Raw genomic sequence first — 23,652 nt, 5'->3', positions numbered from 1 at the left:
ATATGTGTATACTATATGTACATATATATGTATATGTACAGTATATCTATATATGTATATATATTGCATATATTTGTATATATATGTATATATAATGTACATGTGTATATTTGTATATATATAAATGTATATATGAATATGTATGTATGTATATGTATACATATGTGTATATATTTCTATATATGTGTATATATTTCTATATATATATTTATGTGTATATATTTCTATATATATATATATTTATGTGTATATATGTAAATATATGTGTATGTATATATATATATATATATATACTGTATATATATGTACGTACGTATGTGTATATACATCTACATATGTACATGTATATGTGTATGTATATATATATACATATATGTATATATAATGTATATGTGTATATATATGTACTATATGTATATATATATATATATGTATATGTACTGTATATATGTGCATGTATATATATATATATATGTACGTACGTGTATATATATCTACATATATACATGTATATGTGTATGTATATATATACATATATGTATATAATGTATATGTGTATATATGTACTATATGTATATATATATGTATACTGTATGTATATATGTGTATGTATATATATATGTACGTACGTGTATATATATATATATATATCTACATATATACATGTATATGTGTATGTATATATACATATACATATAGATAATGTATATGTGTATATTTGTATATATATATGTATATATACATATATGTATATATGAATATGTATATATGTGTATATATGTATATATATTTCTATATATATGTATATATGTAAATATATGTGTATATGTATATGTACATATGTAAAAATATGTGTATATACATGTATGTGTGTATATATATCCACATATATACAAGTATATGTGTATGTATATATGTATATATACATGTTAATATACATATATGTATTTATACAGAACATGTTTACATACATATATACAGTATATACACATTATGTGTGTGTGTGTGTGTATATACATGTATATATAAATACATATATATATATATATATATATATATATATATATATATATATATATATATATATATATATATATATATATGTGTATACAGTATAGCAGGCTCTGATTTAGTGAATTCTTACTTTGTTCCCTCTTCTGTGGCACCTTCAGCCTCTAATTTCCCCTCTTCCTCCGTCTTCTCCTCCGAGATCAGTTCCTGCTTGAGATGATGACGGAGGAATTTCACGACGACCATGGAAAGGATGAGGAGAGCGAGCACTCCGCCCACTGACGCCCCGATCGCAACCGCAATGGTGGAGTCTCTCGGCGGCGGCACTGAGGGGAAAGGATGAGGATGAGCGTTAAATATGTGGAAGAGACAAGAGCAGCGCTACTGGCTAAAAGCTCCGCTGGGCTGATTAAACAGAGTGGAAAGAAAGTGCTGCTGAGTTAGCCTGGCCACTGAGGGAGTGGGTGAAAGATGCTGAGGGACTAACTTCCACCTCTTGTTGGCCATTAATAAATAAAAAGCTGAGTCATGAACAGAAGGCCCACAGCATCTAGGAAACACGTAGCCAATTATGGATGAGAAATTTCAACCCAATTTAATAAGCGCTCATTGCTCTTATAATGTGCTTATCATGGATTTAATACTTGCCGAAGATATACTGATAACGAAACTTTTAATATTATTCTGAATTTGCCTATAGTTACAGTACTATGATATATATGACAACAAAAGGAAAACATTTTTTTCAAATAAATAATATTACTCAATGCAACAATAAACAAATCCTTGTTAGTATAACATATATTAAAACAATTCTTGTGACGAAAAATAGTTCACACAATTCATAAAAAGTTGTGCAGATCGTCCTATTGAAATGAGGATTTTGCGTGTATTGCCGGCCGTCACCATGGAAACACTCATTTACTGCACTCCAGCTTGTGGTGTTTTTGTTATGTTGCGGACATACTTGCCAACCTTGAGACCTCCAATTTCGGGAGGTGGGGTGGGGGGGCGTTGTTGGGGGCGTGGTTAAGAGGGGGGGAGTATATTGACAGCTAGAATTCACCAAGTCAAGCATTTCATAAATATATATATACATATTGTCATGTCTGTGTGATCATGTTTTTGTTTTGTCATGTTCGGTTTTGTTTTTGGACTTTTTGTGCACTTGTGTTTTGTCACCATAGCAACCAATAGTTTTCACCTGTCACGTCACGCACCTGTTTCACGTTTTGAGTCACGCACCTGTTTTCGTTAATCATGTCTATAGTATTTAAGTTCATTGTTTTCAGTTTGTCGTGCTGACGACATCTGTCAAGACTTGGACTTTGGCTTGGTTTGTTCTCCCGAGATGCAAGTGAATTGGACCAGATGTGGCGTGAAGGTAAATACATGATTTATTTAAACACTATAACTACAAAGAAAAGGATCAAACAAAAGGCGCGCACAGGGGCGGAGGTACAAAACTAGACTATAAACACAGAACTTGCACATTGGCAGAAAGTATGAACAATTAAACAATACTTGCAAACTATGGCTTGAATAAAGAAAACTTACTTGGATGAAAAAACGGCATGAAAAAGCGCAGCAAGTGTCAAAAGGGTGTGTGGAGAGTATAAATGCGGGGATGTCGTCAGAACGACAAACTGAAAACAATGAACTTAAATACTATAGACATGATTAACGAAAACAGGTGCGTGACTCAAAACGTGAAACAGGTGCGTGACGTGACAGGTGAAAACTAATGGTTGCTATGGTGACAAAACAAAAGTGCACAAAAAGTCCAAAAACAAAACCGAACATGACAAAACAAAAACATGATCACACAGACATGACATATATATATATATATATATATATATATATATATATATATATATATATATATATATATATACATATATATATATATATATTTACATCCTGAAAATATGCAAACAAAACTGTTTAGATAATTGATACTTCAAACTTGCATAAATAAATATTAAGGAATATAACATAACTTGGCTTCTGAGAGCTTCAAAATGTAATGAATAAAATGCTAAAGTTGTTGACAAACAAGCAATTGTTTTAATAATTAAATATGGTCATTTTAAATGAATTATTATGATCATTTAAAATTAATTATTTCAAATATGTTTATTTTAATGTATAATTCTATGGCTGGATGTAATAAGGAGTCAGAAAAAATACAAATAAAAATACAATTAATTTTGATGTTTTTAGCAAAATATAGTAAAAATGTTTTTTTTTTTTTTTTTAATTAATATATATATTTATTTGTAGGTAAGATAAACATAATAATACAATGTATCTCTAGTCTGGATGATTTAGTTCTTGTCACCCTGTTGTCCTCCCTTCATGAAAAAAGGCTGTCCTCACTCAGGTCGCATGGAGCTGGAGGGGGCGTGGCCTCCAGCTCCGGCTGAAAATCGGGAGATTTTTGGGAGAATATTTGTCCTGGGAGGTTTTCGGGAGAGGCGCTGAATTTCGGGAGTCTCCCGGAAAATTCGGGAGGGTTGGCAAGTATGGTTGCGGAACATGCAGCACACAACAAGAAAGTGCTGCTGAGTTAGCCTGGCCACTGACGGAGTGGAAGAAAGATGCCGAGAGACTAAATTCCACCTCTTGTTGGCCATTAATAAATAAAAAGTTGAGTCATGAACAGAAGGCCCACCTTTTCTGGGCTATATAGAGGTGCCATCCAGACCTGAGTGTGTTTATTTAATAACAAAATTGAAGGGGCTGTTTGCAACATTTACACAGATGCCTGGAGGGCGCTAACCTTCCAGTGTATTTTTAAGCGTTATACAAATATGGCTTTTCGGACGTAACGGCGTGACTACGTATTACGCAACACGTGCATGTGCATTGGCTTCGGGTGTTGTTGGCTCATGATACTGTGGGGGGAGGTGTAGCCAGTGCTGCCTGTAGGAGTAAAAGTCACCGCCGCTGTCCGTGGTGCTGAGGAAGAGGGCCACAGGGTTAGGGTTAGGGTTAGGGTTAGGGTTAGGGCTAGGGTTAGGGTTAGGGTTAGGGTAAACATTTTTTTTAAAAGTTAAAAAAAGTTAAAAAAAAAGTTTAAAAAGTTAAAAATATTAAAAAAAAATTAAAAATATTAAAAAAAAATAAAATTTAAAAAAAAAAAATTAAATTAAAAAAAAATAATAATAATTTTTAAAAAAAATTAAATTAAAAAAAAAAAATTAAATTAAAAAAATAAAATAAAAATAAAAAATAATAAAAAAAATAAATAAAATAAATTAAAAATAAATTTTTTTTAAATTTTTTTTTAATTTAAAAAAATGTAGAAATTTAAAAAAAAAATTAAATAAATAATTTTTTTTTTACAAAAATTAAAAAAAAAATTCAAAAAGTAAAAAAATAAAATAAAAGTGTTTTAAGTTAAAACATGATTTTCAAGGTAAAAAATGATTTTCAAGGTAAAAAAAAATTTTCAAGGTAAATTTTTTTTTTTCAACGTTAAAAATGATTTTCTAGGTAACAAAAAAATTTCAAGGTAAATTTTTTTTTTCAAGTGAAAAAAAGTTTTTTCAAGGTAAAAAATCATTTTCGGACACAGCTGGCAGGTGATTAGATTTCACAGGTGGCACGTGTTAATCTAATCATCTGTTGTCTTTAAGAGTGAGCGGCCGGGTGCAGGAGGGGCAGGAAGTTTGGAGAGTGACTGAAAAGTCACGTTCTGAGAGAGAAAACGTTGCATAAAAACATACGATCATTAAAAACCTTGTTAAATCTGCACGCTGGACTCCTGTGCCGTGTCTGACGGTGGGACCGCGAGGAAGCGACTTCCGCAGATACCAATCTGGATAGTTAGCAGTGAGGGGAGGCAGGTGAGGCGGGGCCTCACGTGCCATCATGGAAAGAAAAAAAATGTAAAAAGAAATGAATTAAATTGTTATATGTATCCTGTGATTATACTATAAATTTATTTTCCATTTAACTTCATCAGTTTTAGATTATTTTTATTCAAATTTGCAGAATTTTCACATTTGCCGTTCAAATACTGAGAAGAGCCAGTTGAGCCTCACTATGGATTGCGCAATGACTCGGCTAACTGCTGGCCTGCTGTGCAGTGAGACCGTATTGCTATATGAATTATATTATCCATTTCCATAGTTTAGTTAGCTGAGGTATATAATGTACAGTGTATTTGGTCAACAACTGCATGTGTGTAACGTATTGTGCTGAGCAATCATAAAACGACTGCGAAGACGCACTGGGTGAGGCTCACAGTAATCCCGCCTCCTGGTAGTAGAGGGCGCTAGTGATCCCAGGGATCATTTTTGCGACTACTCGGCTGCAGAATAAGTGACAACAAGCAATCGTTTATTTTTTCCTCTCGCCTGGACTTTTAACATGGAGGATTACATATCTAAAATAAAACAGTTTTCTAAACTTGACTTTCAATCGAAGCAGGAGGTAATAATAAAAGGAAGATCTCCATCGAGACAGAGAGACTTTTAAAACTGAAGAAAGATAAGGAAGACTTCTATACAGAAGTTATTTATGCTTTTGTTCAGAAGGAGCGGCGCATGGACTTCATTTATAAGTAAAGCTAAGACCATAATAACGTTTTTTTTTAATTAAATGTGCTTTTTTGTGTGCTACAGTTAAAGTTAAGTTAAAGTACCAATGATTGTCACACAGGTGTGGTGAAATTTGTCCTCTGCATTTGACCCATCCCCTTGATCACCCCCTGGGAGGTGAGGGGAGCAGTGGGCAGCAGCGGAGCCGCGCCCGGGAATCATTTTTGGTGATTTAACCCCCAATTCCAAGCCTTGATACTGAATGCCAAGCAGGGAAGAATGCTGGTATGAGCTTTTAAACATAACCCGTTAACTGCTGCCAATCAAACGGTGAATAAGATACTCTTTAGGGTTCATCCATCCATCCATTTTCTACCGCTTATTCCCTTTGGGGTCGCGGGGGGCACTGGAGCCTATCTCAGCTACAGTGCCTCACCAGCCATGAACCTCACCGCACGTCACTGATAGTTAGCATTAGTCAATCAATCAATACCTATTTTTTTGTCGGGCTAGAATATTCTTTAAAACATAAACTTAGTAATTGTGAAAAATATAGACAGTTTTAAAACAAATGTGTTCTGTTGAAACACAAGTGGTAACCTAAGCTAGCCAGTGGTGTTCTTCTTATATTTTCTGATTTAGAGAAAAAAATGTAACCGAGAGCAAGTTGCAAACAGCGCCTTGAAATGAACGGAGTGAACCCTCTTGTGAGTCGTCCGCAATCTTTGTCTCTGGGGGGGCGTAGGCGGAGCTGCTGGCTTACGCACACACAGGATGCACGAACAGAACCTCGCTCGCAAAATACCAAAAATTAGGAGGAAAAAAATGTGTTTGCAAAGCCAAATATCCATGTTTGTGAATATTTTCGCTTCAGACCGAATAAGCAATATGAACCCAACGACACGGACAAAACGAGCCAGTACGCCAGATTTCTAGGAACGTTATGGCAACCAAAAAAAGCCAACAAAACAAACAACCCGGTTTTTCCAACTCGGGGGGGAAAAAACTGCACTTCAAGATGTTTGATATTTACTTAAAGGGGAACATTATCACAATTTCAGAATGGTTAAAACCATTAAAAATCAGTTCCCAGTGGCTTATTATATTTTTCGAAGTTTTTTTCAAAATTTTACCCATCACGCAATATCCCTAAAAAAAGCTTCAAAGTGCCTGATTTTAACCATCGTTATATACACCCGTCCATTTTCCTGTGACGTCACATAGTGAAGCCAACACAAACAAACATGGCGGAAAGAACAGCAAGCTATAGCGACATTAGCTCGGATTCAGACTCGGATTTCAGCGGCTTAAGCGATTCAACAGATTACGAATGTATTGAAACGGATGGTTGTAGTGTGGAGGCAGGTAGCGAAAACGAAATTGAAAAAGAAACTGAAGCTATTGAGCCATATCGGTTTGAACCGTATGCAAGCGAAACAGACGAAAACGACACGACAGCCAGCGACACGGGAGAAAGCGAGGACGAATTTGGCGATCGCCTTCTAACCAACGATTGGTATGCGTTTGTTTGGCATTAAAGGAAACTAACAACTATGAACTAGGTTTACAGCATATGAAATACATTTAGCAACTACATGCACTTTGAGAGCGCAGACAGCCCAATTTTCATCAATTAATATATTCTGTAGACATACCCTCATCCGCGCTCTTTTCCTGAAAGCTGATCTGTCCAGTTTTGGAGTTGATGTCACCAAGACATCCAGGGGGTTTAGCTCACTCGTCTGCGGGAACAAACTGCCGCCATTGCTTGCCGTGCTACCGAGGTCCTTTGTCCCTGAATTGCTCACACACTCCGGCAGATTCAATGGGGGTCTGGCGGCAGATTTCTTTGACTTTATCGTTGGAAATGCATCTGCTTTGAGTGTCGCAGGATATCCACACATTCTTGCCATCTCTGTCGTAGCATAGCTTTCGTCGGTAAAGTGTGCGGAACAAACGTCCAATTTCTTGCCACTTTTGCATCTTTGGGCCACTGGTGCAACTTGAATCCGTCCCTGTTCGTGTTGTTACACCCTCCGACAACACACCGACGAGGCGTGATGTCTCCAAGGTACGGAAAACAGTCGAAAAAAACGGAAAATAACAGAGCTGATTTGACTCGGTGTTTGAGAAAATTGCGGATTGCTTCCCGATGTGACGTCATCGCTCCGAGAGCGAATGTTAGAAAGGTGTTTAATTCGCCAAAATTCACCCATTTAGAGTTCGGAAATCGGTTAAAAAAAAAAAGGTCTTTTTTCTGCAACATCAAGGTATATATTGACGCTTACATAGGTCTGGTGATAATGTTCCCCTTTAAGTTAGGTTAGTTTTGCTAACAAAGATTGAGAGCCCATCTAATGTTTTTTATTTCTTTATTTAATTTGGATAATCAACAGTTATTGACCTTCTAATTGCATTGGTAAAAAAGTGTTAATTCCATTGTTAATATCATATATTGTAACTACCGTATTTATCGGACAATAAGGTGCACTTAAAATCCTTCCATTTTCTCAAAAATCGACAGTGCGCCTTATGTACGTATTAATTCTGGTTGTGCTTACCGACCTTGAAGCCATTATATTTGGCACATGGTGTAATGATAAGTGCAACCAGTAGATGGCACTCACACATAAGAGATACGAGTAGACTGCAGGTTGACGCCTGTTTAATAAATGACTCTCGCAATTACAGGTAAGTAAGCAAGCCTCAAAATGTTTGAGTACGACTTTGGTAAGCTACAAAGCCGCTCCGATTGATGGATTGTCAGAGCATTACGGCTACCATAGTCAGACGTACCGTGCTTCAACATACGGGTGTATGAGGACCCCAAAATGGCACCCGTTAAGAAAAAATATCTGTTGTTTTGTTTCGCAATATTATGCAAAACCAACTTTTCTTACTTATTGGTTCCTGCTGATTTGGGGTCTGCAAAGCGGGCGTCCACCATTTTCGTCCCTGCCATAGTCAATAAGTTCCTTCTTTTCCTCTATCCTCTTGTTGTGGGGCATTCATCCTCTGCTGTTGACATTTCTAATACAAAGTAGCGTACAGTTCTAACTTATATCTGTCAGCTAAAAACTACCGGTACCACAAAGATGACGGAGAGAAGAGGCTGTCGAAGTAGAGCCGCAAAAAGGTAAATAGGACCGGTTTGAAGATGATCTGTAAAACATTATCTATGCGACTTTTTGACCAAAGAACCACCATTACATGTTATGTAGACCACAAGGAAGTGTTTTAAAAGTAGAAAAAAAAAATCATAATAACCCCTTCTAATCGGAAAAACGTGGTACATTAATGCCAAATTTGGTTTCAAAATAATGCTGACAATGATATTGTTAACGGGCAATAATAAAATACCATCCAGCCAAATTTGTCAAGGACCCAGGCCTAGCACGCGGGCTAATAGCTGCACTAAAATCTACGTAGAAATATACTAGTGAATTTCAGTTCATGTTTTCGACATTTTTTTTTTCCCAGAAGGTAGGGCCATCATCTTACGTTCAGGAAAAACATTGAGCTTTATGAAGCCGTGTCCGTGTATGCGGTCCGGGGGATTGATCACGTAACAGTGATACAAGCCCTCGTCGTCCTCCTGAACATCTGACAAGGTGATTGACAGGTCATTCTTTTCCAGGTTCCCTGCGAACGTGACCCGGTCTGCGAACGGGACCCTGTCTGGCAGCGTGACCAACCGCCGGGCCATCATTCCTTTCTTCTGGTTGTACGCCATAAACTATGGAGAGAAGTTAAGAAAGAGGGTTTATAGTAAGTAGGGTTTTTTAAAGTTCACCCTTCGAACTTTGGCTTTGACATTCTTACCATTTTTTCCGTTTCGTTGACTGTTTCTTGGTAGGTCCAGTTCATGACAAACTTGGGCGGGTTTATCTTATAGCAGGAAGTGAAAGTGCAGGGGATTTTGATATCTGTCCCATTCTTGACGTTGATTTTACTTGGCACAATGACGTCCATGCATAAAGAACCTGCAAGGAAAAACATTTCATTACTAGTGGAGGGATTAAACTACGGGTAATCTAAACCCAGCAGGCACAAGACATTGATACAACGTTGATTATACTTACATGTCCTTTAAAATGGACTTCGAAACAAGGTGGCAAAATAGTTGTATTTGTAAATTGAGACAACGTTGGATCCATGTTGTTGGTTGGGAAATGACCAAATTTCAATGGTCAAATCAAAGTCACAACCTGACATTGAGTAAACGTTGTCAAATATCATGTTGTTGCAACGTTGTATTTGCGTTGTAGAATATTGGTTACTAAATGACCAAAATTCAATGGTCAAATCAACGTCACAACCTGACATTGAATAAACGTTGACAAAAAGCATGTTGTTTCAACGTTGTATTTGCGTTATAAAATATTCGTCAGAAAATGACAAAAATTCAATGGTCAAATCAACGTCAGAACCCAACATTGATTAAACATCGTCAAAATGCATGATTTTTCAACATTGTATTTGCGTTGTAGAATATTTGTTAGGAAATGACCAAAATTCAATGGTCAAATCAACGCCACAACCTTAAATTGAGTAAACGTCGTCACAAAGCATGTTGTTTCAACGTTGTATTTGCGTTGTAGAATATTGGTTGGGAAATGACCAAAATTTAATGGTCAAATCAACATCACAACCTGATATTGAATAAACGTTGACAAAAATTATGTTGTTTCAATGTTGTATTTGCGTTATAAAACATTCCTTAGAAAATGACAACAATTCAATGGTCAAATCAACGTCAGAACCCAACATTGATTAAACATTGTCAAAAAGCATGATTTTTCAACGTTGTATTTGCGTTGTAGAATATTGGTTGGGAAATGACCAAAATTCAATGGTCTAATCAACGTCAAAACCCAACATTGATTAAACATTGCCAAAAAGCATGTTTTTTCAACGTTGAATTTGCGTTATAAAACATTCGTTAGAAAATGACCAAAATGCAATGGTCAAATCAACGTCAGAACCCAACATTGATTAAACATTGTCAAAAAGCATGTTTTTTCAAGGTTGTAGAATATTGGTTAGGAAATGACCAAAATTCAATGGTCAAATCAACGTCAGAACCCAACATTGATTAAACATTGTCAAAAAGCATGTTTTTTCAGCGTTGTATTTGCGTTGTAGAATATTGGTTACTAAATCACCAAAATTCAATGGTCAAATCAACGTCACAACCTGACATTGACTAAACGTTGACAAAAAGCATGCTGTTTCAACGTTGTATTTGCGTTATAAAACATTCCTTGGAAAATGACAACAATTCAATGGTCAAATCAACGTCAGAACCCAACATTGATTAAACATTGTGAAAATGCATGATTTTTCAACGTTGTAGAATATTGGTTAGGAAATGACCAAAATTCAATGGTCAAATCAACGTCACAACCTGACATTGAATAAACGTTGACAAAAAGCATGTTGTTTCAACGTTGTATGTGCCATATAAAACATTCGTTAGAAAATGACCAAAATTCAATGGTCAAATCAACGTCAGAACCCAACATTGTTTTAACAAGACAATTACTGAAACCACAATAACACCAACTCCTCCCTCAAGCATTCATGACGCACCAGAACGAGAATGTATTTTTTATCCACGTCTACAAACTACCAACTCTTCTTCTGCGCCCTGTCTGTGCTAAAGTGCCTCTCAACGACTTTCAACAAAGAACAGATTTTTTTTGGAGTAAGCAGCACAAACAACGATCGGTGCACGGCAGCCCATTCAACTGAAACCAGCCCAACACATTTCGCTCGGAGCACTTTCGGGCTCGATCGATGGCGGCCTGTCAAAGATGACAGGGCCCGATCTGTTGTTTGGAAAGATAAGAGCGTGGTTTAGACGCCTGGAAAGCAAAATAAAAACTGCAGAGGGGAAAAAAAGTAGGGATTCTGCCATAACAGCAGTTTGTGGAGAGAACATAACCTTACTGAAGGCTTTTTGAAAAAAAAATGGTTTTAAAGAAATTTAATGTGTCATTTAAATTAAATTAAATTTAAATTTAAATTTAAATTAAATTTAAATTTAAATTTAAATTTAAATTTAATTACATTTTAATTTTAATTTATTTATGGATTTTTATGGGCATGTAAAATCTCTGATTTAGGCGCACTGATATTAACATTTAAATGTCCTTCAATTAGCACGCAAAAATGGTCTTTTCTGGTATTTTTGCCAGGTCATCTGCAAAAGGTAACGCTATAGGCTACAAGGGGCGAGCAGCTCCACAACAGCTCAGCACATACTAGCACACAAGCTATAGCTGTACATAATAGAACAATATTGCAGTCTAAAAACACAACACATTTGTCAATATTAAAAAAATTATAGTTGAATATTACTTACACATACAAAATCTCCAAGGTACATAGATTTTTATTATTTTCTATTTTTTATTAAGGATCCCCATTAGCTGGTTGCCACAACAACCCACTAGTCTTCCTGGGGTCCACAAACTCAATACAATTACAAGTAGAAACATGCAATTTTACTACACAAATACAGAAACAAATAAAAGCATCAATAAGAAAACAAGCAAACAGTTTACAGTCACAGAATAATAATTACCATATAAATATAACTCCACAATACAAAACCAAACAAAAATCATCAATAAGCAAACTAATTTACAGACTCAGATAAAATATTATAGAAGCGTATTAGAAAGTATCCAGTAACAAATGTGTCCGCATCATTCAACTTACTGAATTACTAATTAAGTAATTTCACTCAATCAAGCTTTTTGTAATATTCCACACTACAAAATGATAAGAGTATGTATGATATCTTTTTGTCATAAAAAATAGAATCATGTGTGCTTACGGACTGTATCCCGCCAGACTGTATTGATCTATATTGATATATAATGTAGGAACCAGAAATATTAATAACAGAAAGAAACAACCCTTTTGTGTAAATGAGTGTGAATGAGTGTAAATGGGGGAGGGAGGTTTTTTGGGTTGGTGCACTAATTGTAAGTGTATCTTGTGTTTTTTATGTTGATTTATTTAAAAAAAAAAAAAAAAAAAAAAAAAAAAAAAAATATATATATATATATATATATATATATATATATATATATATATATATATATATATATATATATATATATATATATATATATATTTTTTTTTCTTTTTTTTTTTTTCTTCTTGTGCGGCCCGGTACCAATAGATCCACGGCCCAGTGGTTGGGGACCACTGCTGTAGAAGACATTTTACAGTAAAATTTACATTTGTTTTTTACTGTAAATAAAAAAAAAAGAAATTTGACAGTAAAATTTTGGCACCTGAGCTGCCAGTTTTTTTTTTGTTTTTTTTTACCGCAAATCAACAACTGTAGATTTTTTGTCGTATTACTGTAAATGCCAAAACGGCAGCACAGTTTATTACAGTAAAAAAAGTAACAGTTTTTTTAAATTTAGAGAAAAAATGCTGTAAATTTCAAAATGTTACCTTTTACACAATTTGATGGATAACTTGCTTTGAAATCATTATTATTTGTATTTATTTCTATTTAGAAAATGGTTGGAATGTTTGATAAAATATTTTTTGCATAATTAGACAATATTTAAGTTAACATAATTTGCGATTACATGTTTTTCCCGAAATTCCAGGAATTCCGTAATACCATTTCATTCAACATGTTACTACTTCAACATTTCTCGACCGATTTGAAAAATTCCAACACCAACCATTTCAACTAGGGATGTCCGATAATGGCTTTTTGCCGATATCCGATATTCCGATATTGTCCAACTCTTTAATTACCGATACCGATATCAACCAATACCGACATCAACCGATATATACAGTCGTGGAATTAACACATTATTATGCCTAATTTGGATAACCAGGTATGGTGAAGATAAGGACTTAAAAAAAAAACAACAACATAAAATAAGATAAATAAATTAAAAACATTTTCTTGAATAAAAAAGAAAGTAAAACAATATAAAAACAGTTACATAGAAACTAGTAATTAATGCAAATGAGTAAAATTAACTGTTAAAGGTTAGTACTATTAGTGGACCAGCAGCACGCACAATCATGTGTGCTTACGGACTGTATCCCTTGCAGACTGTATTGATGTATATTGATATATAATGTAGGAACCAGAATATTAATAACAGAAAGAAACAACCCTTTTGTGTGAATGAGTGTGAATTAGTGTAAATGGGGGAGGGAGGTTTTTTGGGTTGGTGCACTAATTTTAAGTGTATCTTGTGTTTTTTATGTTGATTTAATAAAAAAACAAAAAACAAAAAAAAAAACGATACCGATAATAAAAAAAACGATACCGATAATTTCCGATATTACATTTTAACGCATTTATCGGCCAGGCCGATATTATCGGACGTCTCTAATTTCAACTCATTCAGTCCGTTCAAGTTTTTTTTTTTACCATTTTCAAAAAAATTCCCACTGTTCCCGAAATTCCCAAATTTTGGGGAAATTCCCATTGAAATGAATGGGACATTCTTCAAAATTCCACATCTCCCACATTTTTAATCTGATTCAAACTGTTCCAACTTCAAAACGACACCACAGTTTATAACAGTAAAAAAAATTACTGGTTTTTTTTTCATTTTGAGAAGAAAATATGCTGTAAATTTCCAAATTTTACCTTTTACACAATTTGATGGATAACTTGCTTTGAAATCATTATTATTTGTATTTATTTCTATTTAGAAAATGTTTGGGATGTTTGATCAAATATTTTTGCATAATTAGACTGTGGAAGTCGCTTCCTAGCACGGGGTCCGCAACCCGCGGCTCCGGAGACGCATGCGGCTCTTTGATCAGTGTGATGCGGCTCAGCTGAATACCTGTCAACCCTCACAATTTTTCCGGAAGGCTCCCGAATTTCAGTGCCTCTCCCGAAAATCTCCCGGGGCAACCATTCTCAGATTTTCACCCGTACAACGATATTGAGGGCGTGCCGGGAGGGCTCTGCCTTTAGCGTCCTCTACGACCTGTCGTCGCGCCCGTGTCCGCTTTTTCACCATACTAACTGCGTGCCGTCCCAGTCAAAAGTTATATGCGGCTTCTGCATATACAGGTAAGTGACTGCAAGGAATACTTGATCAACACTCATACAGGTCATACTGAGGGTGGCGATATAAACAACTTTAACACTGTTACAAATATGCGCCACACTGTGAACCCACACCAAACAAGAATGACGAACACATTTCGGTAGAACATCCGCACCTTAACACAACATAAACACAACAGAACAAATACCCAGAATCCCTTACAGCTCAAACTCTTCCGGGCGAATTATTAGTAGATTGCACAGTACAGTACATATTCCGTACAATTGACCACTAAATGGTAACACCCGAATACGTTTTTCAACACACTCGGGGTCCACGTAAATCAATTCATGGGAGTTAAAAACGTTTTGTTGCATGCAGAAATTTTATTTCATTTTCTCTGCAGTCGTTCATTGATTTCATAAATGTAACCCATAATAGTTTGTTTATACATAGCATAAAGCAAAAAAAAACTTTATATGCAGTGTTATTTCATTTTAAATTTCAAAAGAGTTTTGTGGCTCCCATTGATTTCTTTAATTTGTAAAACGGGTCAAAATGGCTCTTTGAGTGGTAAAGGTTGCCGACCCCTGTCCTAGCAGTTCCACTGAAGACACGGCACAAGAGCCAAGCGTGCAGGTTCAACAAGGTTTTTAATGATATTGTTTTCTTTCAATAATAGATTTCTCTCCCGGAACAGGACTTTTCAGTCACGTCCGTATCCTCTCTCCCCTCTGCTCCCCGCCGCTTATTGTTAAAGACAACAGATGATTAGATTAACAGGTACCACCTGTGAAATCTAATCACCTGCCAGCTGTGTCTCGTCGTCAGCACACACCTCGCCGCTGCCCGATGGTGTTCGTCCTAAGCACCCCGGACAGCGGTGGTGACTTTTGCTCCTACAAGCAGCGCTGACTACACCCCCCCCCCCACATAGACAATATTTAAGTTAACATAATTTGCGATTACAAAATAGAGAGAAAGAATACATTTAGTAAGGAAAATTACAGTACTTTATTGATACATATTGTAAAAATGACGTGGCGGGCCCCACATCTGGCCCCCGGCCGGGCCTTGAGTTTGATACCTGTATGCTTATAGGTCAAATAGTTGTTTTTTTTGCACGATTCGGCTTCAGTCAGAACCTTTTGCAAACGAAAACAGCGGAATAAGTTGGAACGATAACATTGAACATTTTCTCCTCCCTCCAAAGTGTGAGTTTGCACCCTGGTAGAAACTGCGATGTGTGTGTGTGTGTGTGTGTGTGTGTGTGTGTGTGTGTGTGTGTGTGTGTGTGTGTGTGTGTGTGTGTGTGTGTGTGAGTGTGTGTGTGTGTGTGCGTGATGGGACTCTGCACCATTCTCTCCTCTGCAGTCGGGTGTTTCTGGCTGGCTTCCCACTGCTGCTGCACCACTCCACAGGCCTGCCTCCCTGCACCACACACACACACACACACACTTCAACACACACACACACACACACACACACTTCAACACACACACACACCTATGCACTCTCTAAAATGTCCGCCCACTGTCCTATATGTATTATTTACTCATAAACTCACAAATTGACTCGGGTATCTCTTGTGTGTCAGCAGTGCTTTGTCCACGTCATGCCCACAAAGTCACCTACGGTATCTGCTTACGTTTTACGCCTTCCACCCTTTTTCGCCGCACGTACACGCTTGGGGGGGGGGGGTGGAATCGTCCCCTGCTGACTCGGCGGTCCTGCGGCGAGCGGAGCAGATGCGATGTAAGACGGACACATTTGCAAAGAGATGAAATACTGCAGTGAAGCAACCTCCTGCATACCTCCAGTCCCTCTACCCCTCCCATATTTCTCCATCTCACTCGCCTTCCCACTCGCACCTCTTTGCAACTTTGCAGAAAGCCATGTTTTCTGTTGCTCTTCCGGCTACTTCATGCAGGAAAAGTGACGTATGTTTGATTTTTTTTGTCCAATTAGATTTCAGCTTCACATAAATACATACACTATATTGCCAAAAGTACAAACCCCGTTTCCATATGAGTTGGGAAATTGTGTTAGATGTAAACGGAATACAATGATTTGCAAATCCTTTTCAACCCATATTCAATTGAATGCACTACAAAGACAACATATTTGATGTTCAAACTCATAAACTTTATTTTTTTTTGTAAATAATAATTAACTTAGAATTTCATGGCTGCAACACGTGCCAAAGTAGTTGGGAAAGGGCATGTTCACCACTGTGTTACATGGCTTTTCCTTTTAACAACACTCAGTAAACGATTGGGAACTGAGGAGACACATTTTTTAAGCTTCTCAGGTGGAATTCTTTCCCATTCTTGCTTGATGTACAGCTTAAGTTGTTCAACAGTCCGGGGGTCTCCGTTGTGGTATTTTAGGCTTCATAATGCGCCACACATTTTCAATGGGAGACAGGTCTGGACTACAGGCAGGCCAGTCTAGTACCCGCACTCCTTTACTATGAAGCCACGTTGATGTAACACGTGGCTTGGCATTGTCTTGCTGAAATAAGCAGGGGCGTCCATGGTAACCTTGCTTGGATGGCAACATATGTTGCTCTAAAACCTGTATGTACCTTTCAGCATTAATGGTGCCTTCACAGATGTGTAAGTTACCCATGTCTTGGGCACTAATACACCCCCATACCATCACACATGCTGGCTTTTCAACTTTGCGCCTATAACAATCCGGATGGTTCTTTTCCTCTTTGATCCGGAGGACACAACGTCTACAGTTTCCAAAAACAATTTGAAATGTGGACTTGTCAGACCACAGAACACTTTTCCACTTTGTATCAGTCCACGACGGCGTTTCTGGGTGTTGTTGATGAACGGTTTTCGCCTTGCATAGGAGAGTTTTAACTTGCACTTACAGATGTAGCGACCAACTGTAGTTACTGATAGTGGGTTTCTGAAGTGTTCCTGAGCCCATGTGGTGATATCCTTTACACACTAATGTCGCTTGTTGATGCAGTACAGCCTGAGGGATGGAAGGTCACGGGCTTAGCTGCTTACGTGCAGTGATTTCTCCAGATTCTCTGAACCCTTTGATGATATTACGGACCGTAGATGGTGAAATCCCTAAATTCCTTGCAATAGCTGCTTGAGAAAGGTTTTTCTTAAACTGTTCAATAATTTGCTGACGCATTTGTTGACAAAGTGGTGACCCTCGCCCCATCCTTGTTTGTGAATGACTGAGCATTTCATGGAATCTACTTTTATACCCAGTCATGGCACCCACCTGTTCCCAATTTGCCTGTTCACCTGTGGGATGTTCCAAATAAGTGTTTGATGAGCATTCCTCAACTTTATCAGTATTTATTGCCACCTTTCCCAACTTCTTTGTCACGTGTTGCTGGCATCAAATTCTAAAGTTAATGATTATTTGCAAAAAAAAAAAATGTTTATCAGTTTGAACATCAAATATGTTGTCTTTGTAGCATATTCAACTGAATATGAGTTGAAAATGATTTGCAAATCATTGTATTCCGTTTATATTTACATCGAACACAATTTCCCAACTCATATGGAAATGGGGTTTGTATTTGGCCACCTGCCTTGACTCACATATGAACTTCAAGTGCCATCCCATTCCTAAACCATAGGGTTCGATATGATGTCGGTCCACCTTTTGCAGCTATTACAGCTTCAACTCTTCTGGGAAGAGTTGAAGCCCAGGTCTGATCTATGTGTTGCCCAGGGCCTTCAGATTAAGGAGTGCAGGCCCATGTCACTCATACTAAAGATTGGAACCTGGATTTACGAAACCCCTCACTGTACCAACGTTACGAACCACACACCGAATACAAATACATGACGATGTTTTTTTTAAGTGAACATAACTGAAAGTGTAAACTGTAAAAATTTGAGTAATCCCCTGGTATGTATTATTATTTGTATTATTATTATTATTATTATTATTGTTATTATGTGTTCTTTAGCTTCCAGCTCAAAATGGTAAAGATAACTGTTCCTCACTTTGATTAGAATCTTTAATGTTCGGCATACATTTTGGGGTGAGGAAATTGCCCTGTTAAATGGCTGATGCTAATTATTAGCACGTATTATTAGCATCGAGCTAGCGCATTTGCTTTTAATGCATTTCTTTCATGTTGGACTGTCACAGAGAAGTTATTTTGTATCTCATGCAAGTAATATTAACACACTTTACTGTGTATGTTCAGTTTTACTGTGCTTTGACGTAAACACTCTCAGAAGGCTCTGAAATGAAGAATTGTTTGTGTGTGCTAAGCTAGCGAGAAGAGGCGTTAGCGGGATTCGAACAGAACTGCTTGCATCTGAGTTTTTCTTTTTTCCCTGCCTTATTACGCTCGGAACGCATATGCTAACATTAGCCCGGTTGTGACGTTATAAGGGAGTAAGAAAATACACAAACAAACCATTAACTAGACTAAACTTTGCTCCTGACAATCATCCTCAATTATAACGACATTAGAATACTCGCTAACACTAAATGGAAATTGGAATGTTTTCTGCTTTGTCTTCTTCTTCTTTTTATTTTCTCGCTTCTTTTGACAACTCGGTGGAGGGTCAAATGGGACAGAATGATGGATTTAAAGTTACTACCAAATGTACTGTGTTAGAAGGGAAAATATATTTACATACAATTATGCTGTGCTAAAATAAATAAACAAAATTAATAATACATGTTTCTTAATTAAACAGTCAGTAAAAGAAAAAGACAGCGTCACCACTTTAGTCATATTTTTGCGCTTAAAAAACAAAAGTAAATTTAAGTACTTTGATCAAATGTGACATCAATTAATTTAATGTAAAATTATATATATTTATATCACTATTTAATATATTAAATGATTTATTGCACAATTTAATGAATTATCCATTTCACAATTTAATCATTTATGTATTTAATGATTCTTTCATAAACCAGGATCTTGCATCATGTACTGTACTATGACTAAAGTTAAAGTAAAATGTGTCATCAATGAACTTTATGTAAAATGTTCTACATTTATATCATTATTTTATAGTTTAAATAATTTATTTCAAATTATTACACATGTACTTATTTATTTATTTCATAAACCTGTGGAGCAGAACCTTGTAAACGTATTTTATAATTAAAAAAATAACTTGAATAATTAATTAAATGTACTTTTACATTATTTGAATATTGACATATTTAATAACATATTTCTAATTGAATTAAAATGTTATTAAATTATTGAAAAATGTATGTATTTATCTAAATATTTATTTATGGAATGAACTTCGTCACAGTTGACTCTCCATGCAACCACGGTTGAGAACGTAATTTCTTGCAGAACAGGTGTTGCAAAAAGCTCAACAAGTAAAACAAAGTGATAATAACTAATTAAAAAATTATAGTAATAATATTAAAACATTTATTGCTGGCTGAAATTAGGTTATTGCATCATGCACTGATGACTAAAGTCAAAGCAAATTAAAGTACTTTTGTTAATTGTCTCATCAATTAACTTAATGTAAAATTATAAACATTTACATCATTATATAATATTGAAAAATATTTATTTCACAATTTAATGAATTATTTATTTCACAATATAATCATTTATTCATTCAATTAGTTATTCATAAACCTGTGTGTCAGCACCTTGTTAATGTATTTTATAATAAATATTAAAAAAACTTTAATAACTTTAATAACACAATTCTAATTAACTTAGATTTTATTAAATTATTGAAAAATGTATGTACTTATTTAAATATTTATTTATCGAATGAATTTCATCCCAATTGACTCTCCATGCAACCCCGGTTGAGAACGAGAACAAAAAGCCACAATTGAGATAATAAATAATAAACAAAATAAAAATAATGATAATAAATTATTTAATGCTGGCTGAAATCAGGTTATTGCATCATGTACTGTACTATGACTAAATTAAAGTACTTTTGTTAAATGTTTCATCAATTAACTTAATTTAAAATTATATACATTTATATCCTTATTTAATATTTTTAATTATTTATTTCACCTTTCAATTAACTATTTATTTTACAATTTAATGAATTATTTGTTTAACAATTTAATCATTTATTTATGTAATTAATTATTTCATAAACCTGTGTGTCATGTATCTTAAAATAAAAATAAAAACTTAAATATTTAATTAAAATATTAAATGTGCTTTTGCATTATTTTAATTATTGACACATTTAATACCATTTATTTATTTCATTTCAATTATAATAAATTAATGAAAAATGTATGTATTTATTTAAAACTTTGAAATTTAATATCTGGGCTTTTACTTAACTATAAAATATGATTTCTAAGTGGTAAAATGCATTTTTAGAATTTTAGAAAAAATGCAATACAACACAAAGGGAAGGTTACAGAACCAATAACAAACTGTTACACTTACTGTATCACTCCCATAAATGCATAAATACATTTATAAGGTAAAGTGTTTTTTTTTTTAATAAGAAAACTCCATGTCTGACTTGTCTCCATTATTGAGGATTTTATAGGCTCTCCTCTACTTAAAAATAAATAAATAAATAAATAAAAATGAATACAATTAAAACCATTCAAATCAAACATATGGAAAAAAATAATTGATCTGCTGCTGCTCTCTAGTGGTTGTTTTTTGTAACTGTCCTTCTGCGTGAGCTTTGTAGCACAAATTATAAACACAATCTAGCAACAAAATGCATTGCTACTTTAACTAAAATCTGCACATATCACTGCTGCACATCAATCATCAACATCAAATAATTCACAAAACAGTAGTTGCCATGTGGACGAAAAAGGGTGTGGCACCTTACTTGTTGAAAACAAACCAATAAAACCTAACCTAATAAAATCCCTTGCTATGATTCCTCATTGGGAAGATAAAGATAATTGACATATTAATTTTGTGGTGTGTTTTTGGGTCATTTATTATAAAAAAAAAACTATATAGGAGGCTTGGAAAAAAAGGAGAATGTGTTAAATAATTGATGATGTTATACCAATTGTGCCAAGGCTGTTGTGCGTTTGCTCCAACGTACCAGTGAGATGAGACATTATTATGAATAATATAAATATGGTTATGATGACACAGGTGCACTCCATCATGCATGTGTTTCATCTTAAATGGGGATATTTTTTATAGGCCTTAGAAATAGCAAAACAAATGGCTAAGGCAGGCCGCGGAAACGTTTATTATCAAAGGTTTTCACGGCCTGGCCGACGTCATTCATAGTCATTTTAATTAAAAAAAATAAAAAATATGCAATGATAACATTTTTTGCCGAGTGGAGCCCATCCTATCGACGTGATGTCTTCTTACCGGAGACCCCCAGCAGGAGCAGCATCAGCAGCCGAGCAACGCCGCTTCTCTCCGCCTGCGCACTGACACACATGGCCGCTGCTTCAAAGCGCTCAAAAACGATTTTTTTTTGGGGGGGGCAGGACAAATGCAAAAATAGAGCAAAAAAAGAAAAAAAGAAAAAGCTTTTTGGCAGGTAAAAACGCTGAAAAATAAAGAGTGTGTGCTTAGAGGCAGGACATAGCTGGCAGTGTCTGTAGCCTTGTGATGGTTGGTTTTATGGTTCGTAGTGTATGAGGGAGGCGGGCGGGCGGGCCAGACAACAAACACGAAATGATCGTGAATAAATCCATTGAAATAGTTATTGGAAAATGTATTTAAATCGACAAGACACATTATGAATGTATTAAAAAAAGGTCAAATTGGAAACGCGTTAGTTATTATACTGTTAGAAATGTATAGGGATATATTTCACAAAACTAATGCTGCCGTGCGAGCCAAACAAACAATTAAACCCTTTGAAATCAGCCTTTCCTTGGGATGCTGCAGGACTACTGTATGCAGATTGTACTGGAACCCCGTTTCCATATGAGTTGGGAAATTGTGTTAGATGTAAATATAAACGGAATACAATGATTTGCAAATTCTTTTCAACCCATATTCAATTGAATGCACGACAAAGACAAGATATTTGATGTTCAAACTCATAAACTTTATTTTTTTTTGCAAATAATAATTAACTTAGAATTTCATGGCTGCAACACGTGCCAAAGTAGTTGGGAAAGGGCATGTTCACCACTGTGTTACATGGCCTTTCCTTTTAACAACACTCAGTAAACGTTTGGGAACTGAGGAGACACATTTTTTAAGCTTCTCAGGTGGGATTCTTTCCCATTCTTGCTTGATGTACAGCTTAAGTTGTTCAACAGTCCGGGGGTTTCCGCTGTGCTATTTTAGGCTTCATAATGCGCCACACATTTTCAATGGGAGACAGGTCTGGACTACAGGCAGGCCAGTCTAGTACCCGCACTCTTTAACTATGAAGCCACGTTAATGTAACACGTGGCTTGGCATTGTCTTGCTGAAATAAGCAGGGGCGTCCATGGTAACGTTGCTTGGATGGCAACATATGTTGTTCCAAAACCTGTATGTACCTTTCAGCATTAATGGTGCCTTCACAGATGTGTAAGTTACCCATGTCTTGGGCACTAATACACCTCCATACCATCACACACGCTGGCTTTTCAACTTTGCGCCTAAAACAATCCGGGTGGTTCTTTTCCTCTTTGGTCCGGAGGACACGACGTCCACAGTTTCCAAAAACAATTTGAAATGTGGACTCGTCAGACCACAGAACACTTTTCCACTTTGCATCAGTCCATCTTAGATGAGCTCAGGCCCAGCGAAGCCGACGGCGTTTCTGGGTGTTGTTGATAAACGGTTTTCGCCTTGCATAGGAGGGTTTTAACTTGCACTTACAGATGTAGCGACCAACTGTAGTTACTGACAGTGGGTTTCTGAAGTGTTCCTGAGCCCATGTGGTGATATCCTTTACACACTGATGTCGCTTGTTGATGCAGTACAGCCTGAGGGATGGAAGGTCACGGGCTTAGCTGCTTACGTGCAGTGATTTCTCCAGATTCTCTGAACCCTTTGATGATATTACGGACTGTAGATGGTGAAATCCCTAAATTACTTGCAATAGCTGCTTGAGAAAGGTTTTTCTTAAACTGTTCAACAA

The 23,652-nt window shown here is 35.9% G+C and overlaps 1 protein-coding gene across 1 annotated transcript in view; it reads right to left on the bottom strand.

Annotated features, from left to right (window-relative positions):
- scn2b (sodium channel, voltage-gated, type II, beta) overlaps window positions 1-22,082 on the bottom strand; it is a 23,554-nt gene extending 1,472 nt beyond the window's left edge. The window contains exons 1-4 of the mRNA XM_061925800.1: window positions 21,933-22,082; window positions 9,384-9,544; window positions 9,063-9,297; window positions 1,145-1,337 (exon numbers count right to left, since the gene is read on the bottom strand). Of these exons, the coding sequence (XP_061781784.1) occupies window positions 1,145-1,337; window positions 9,063-9,297; window positions 9,384-9,544; window positions 21,933-22,005 (662 nt within the window). The 5' untranslated portion in view covers window positions 22,006-22,082. The remainder of the gene's footprint in view (window positions 1-1,144; window positions 1,338-9,062; window positions 9,298-9,383; window positions 9,545-21,932) is intronic.
- Between the last annotated feature and the right edge of the window lie 1,570 nt (window positions 22,083-23,652).

Source organism: Nerophis lumbriciformis, linkage group LG30 (assembly GCF_033978685.3).
Source record: "Nerophis lumbriciformis linkage group LG30, RoL_Nlum_v2.1, whole genome shotgun sequence".
Classification (NCBI taxonomy): Eukaryota; Metazoa; Chordata; class Actinopteri; order Syngnathiformes; family Syngnathidae; genus Nerophis; species Nerophis lumbriciformis.
Note: the sequence above shows the minus strand (reverse complement) of the source record. Positions and strands in the feature narration are given on the sequence as shown.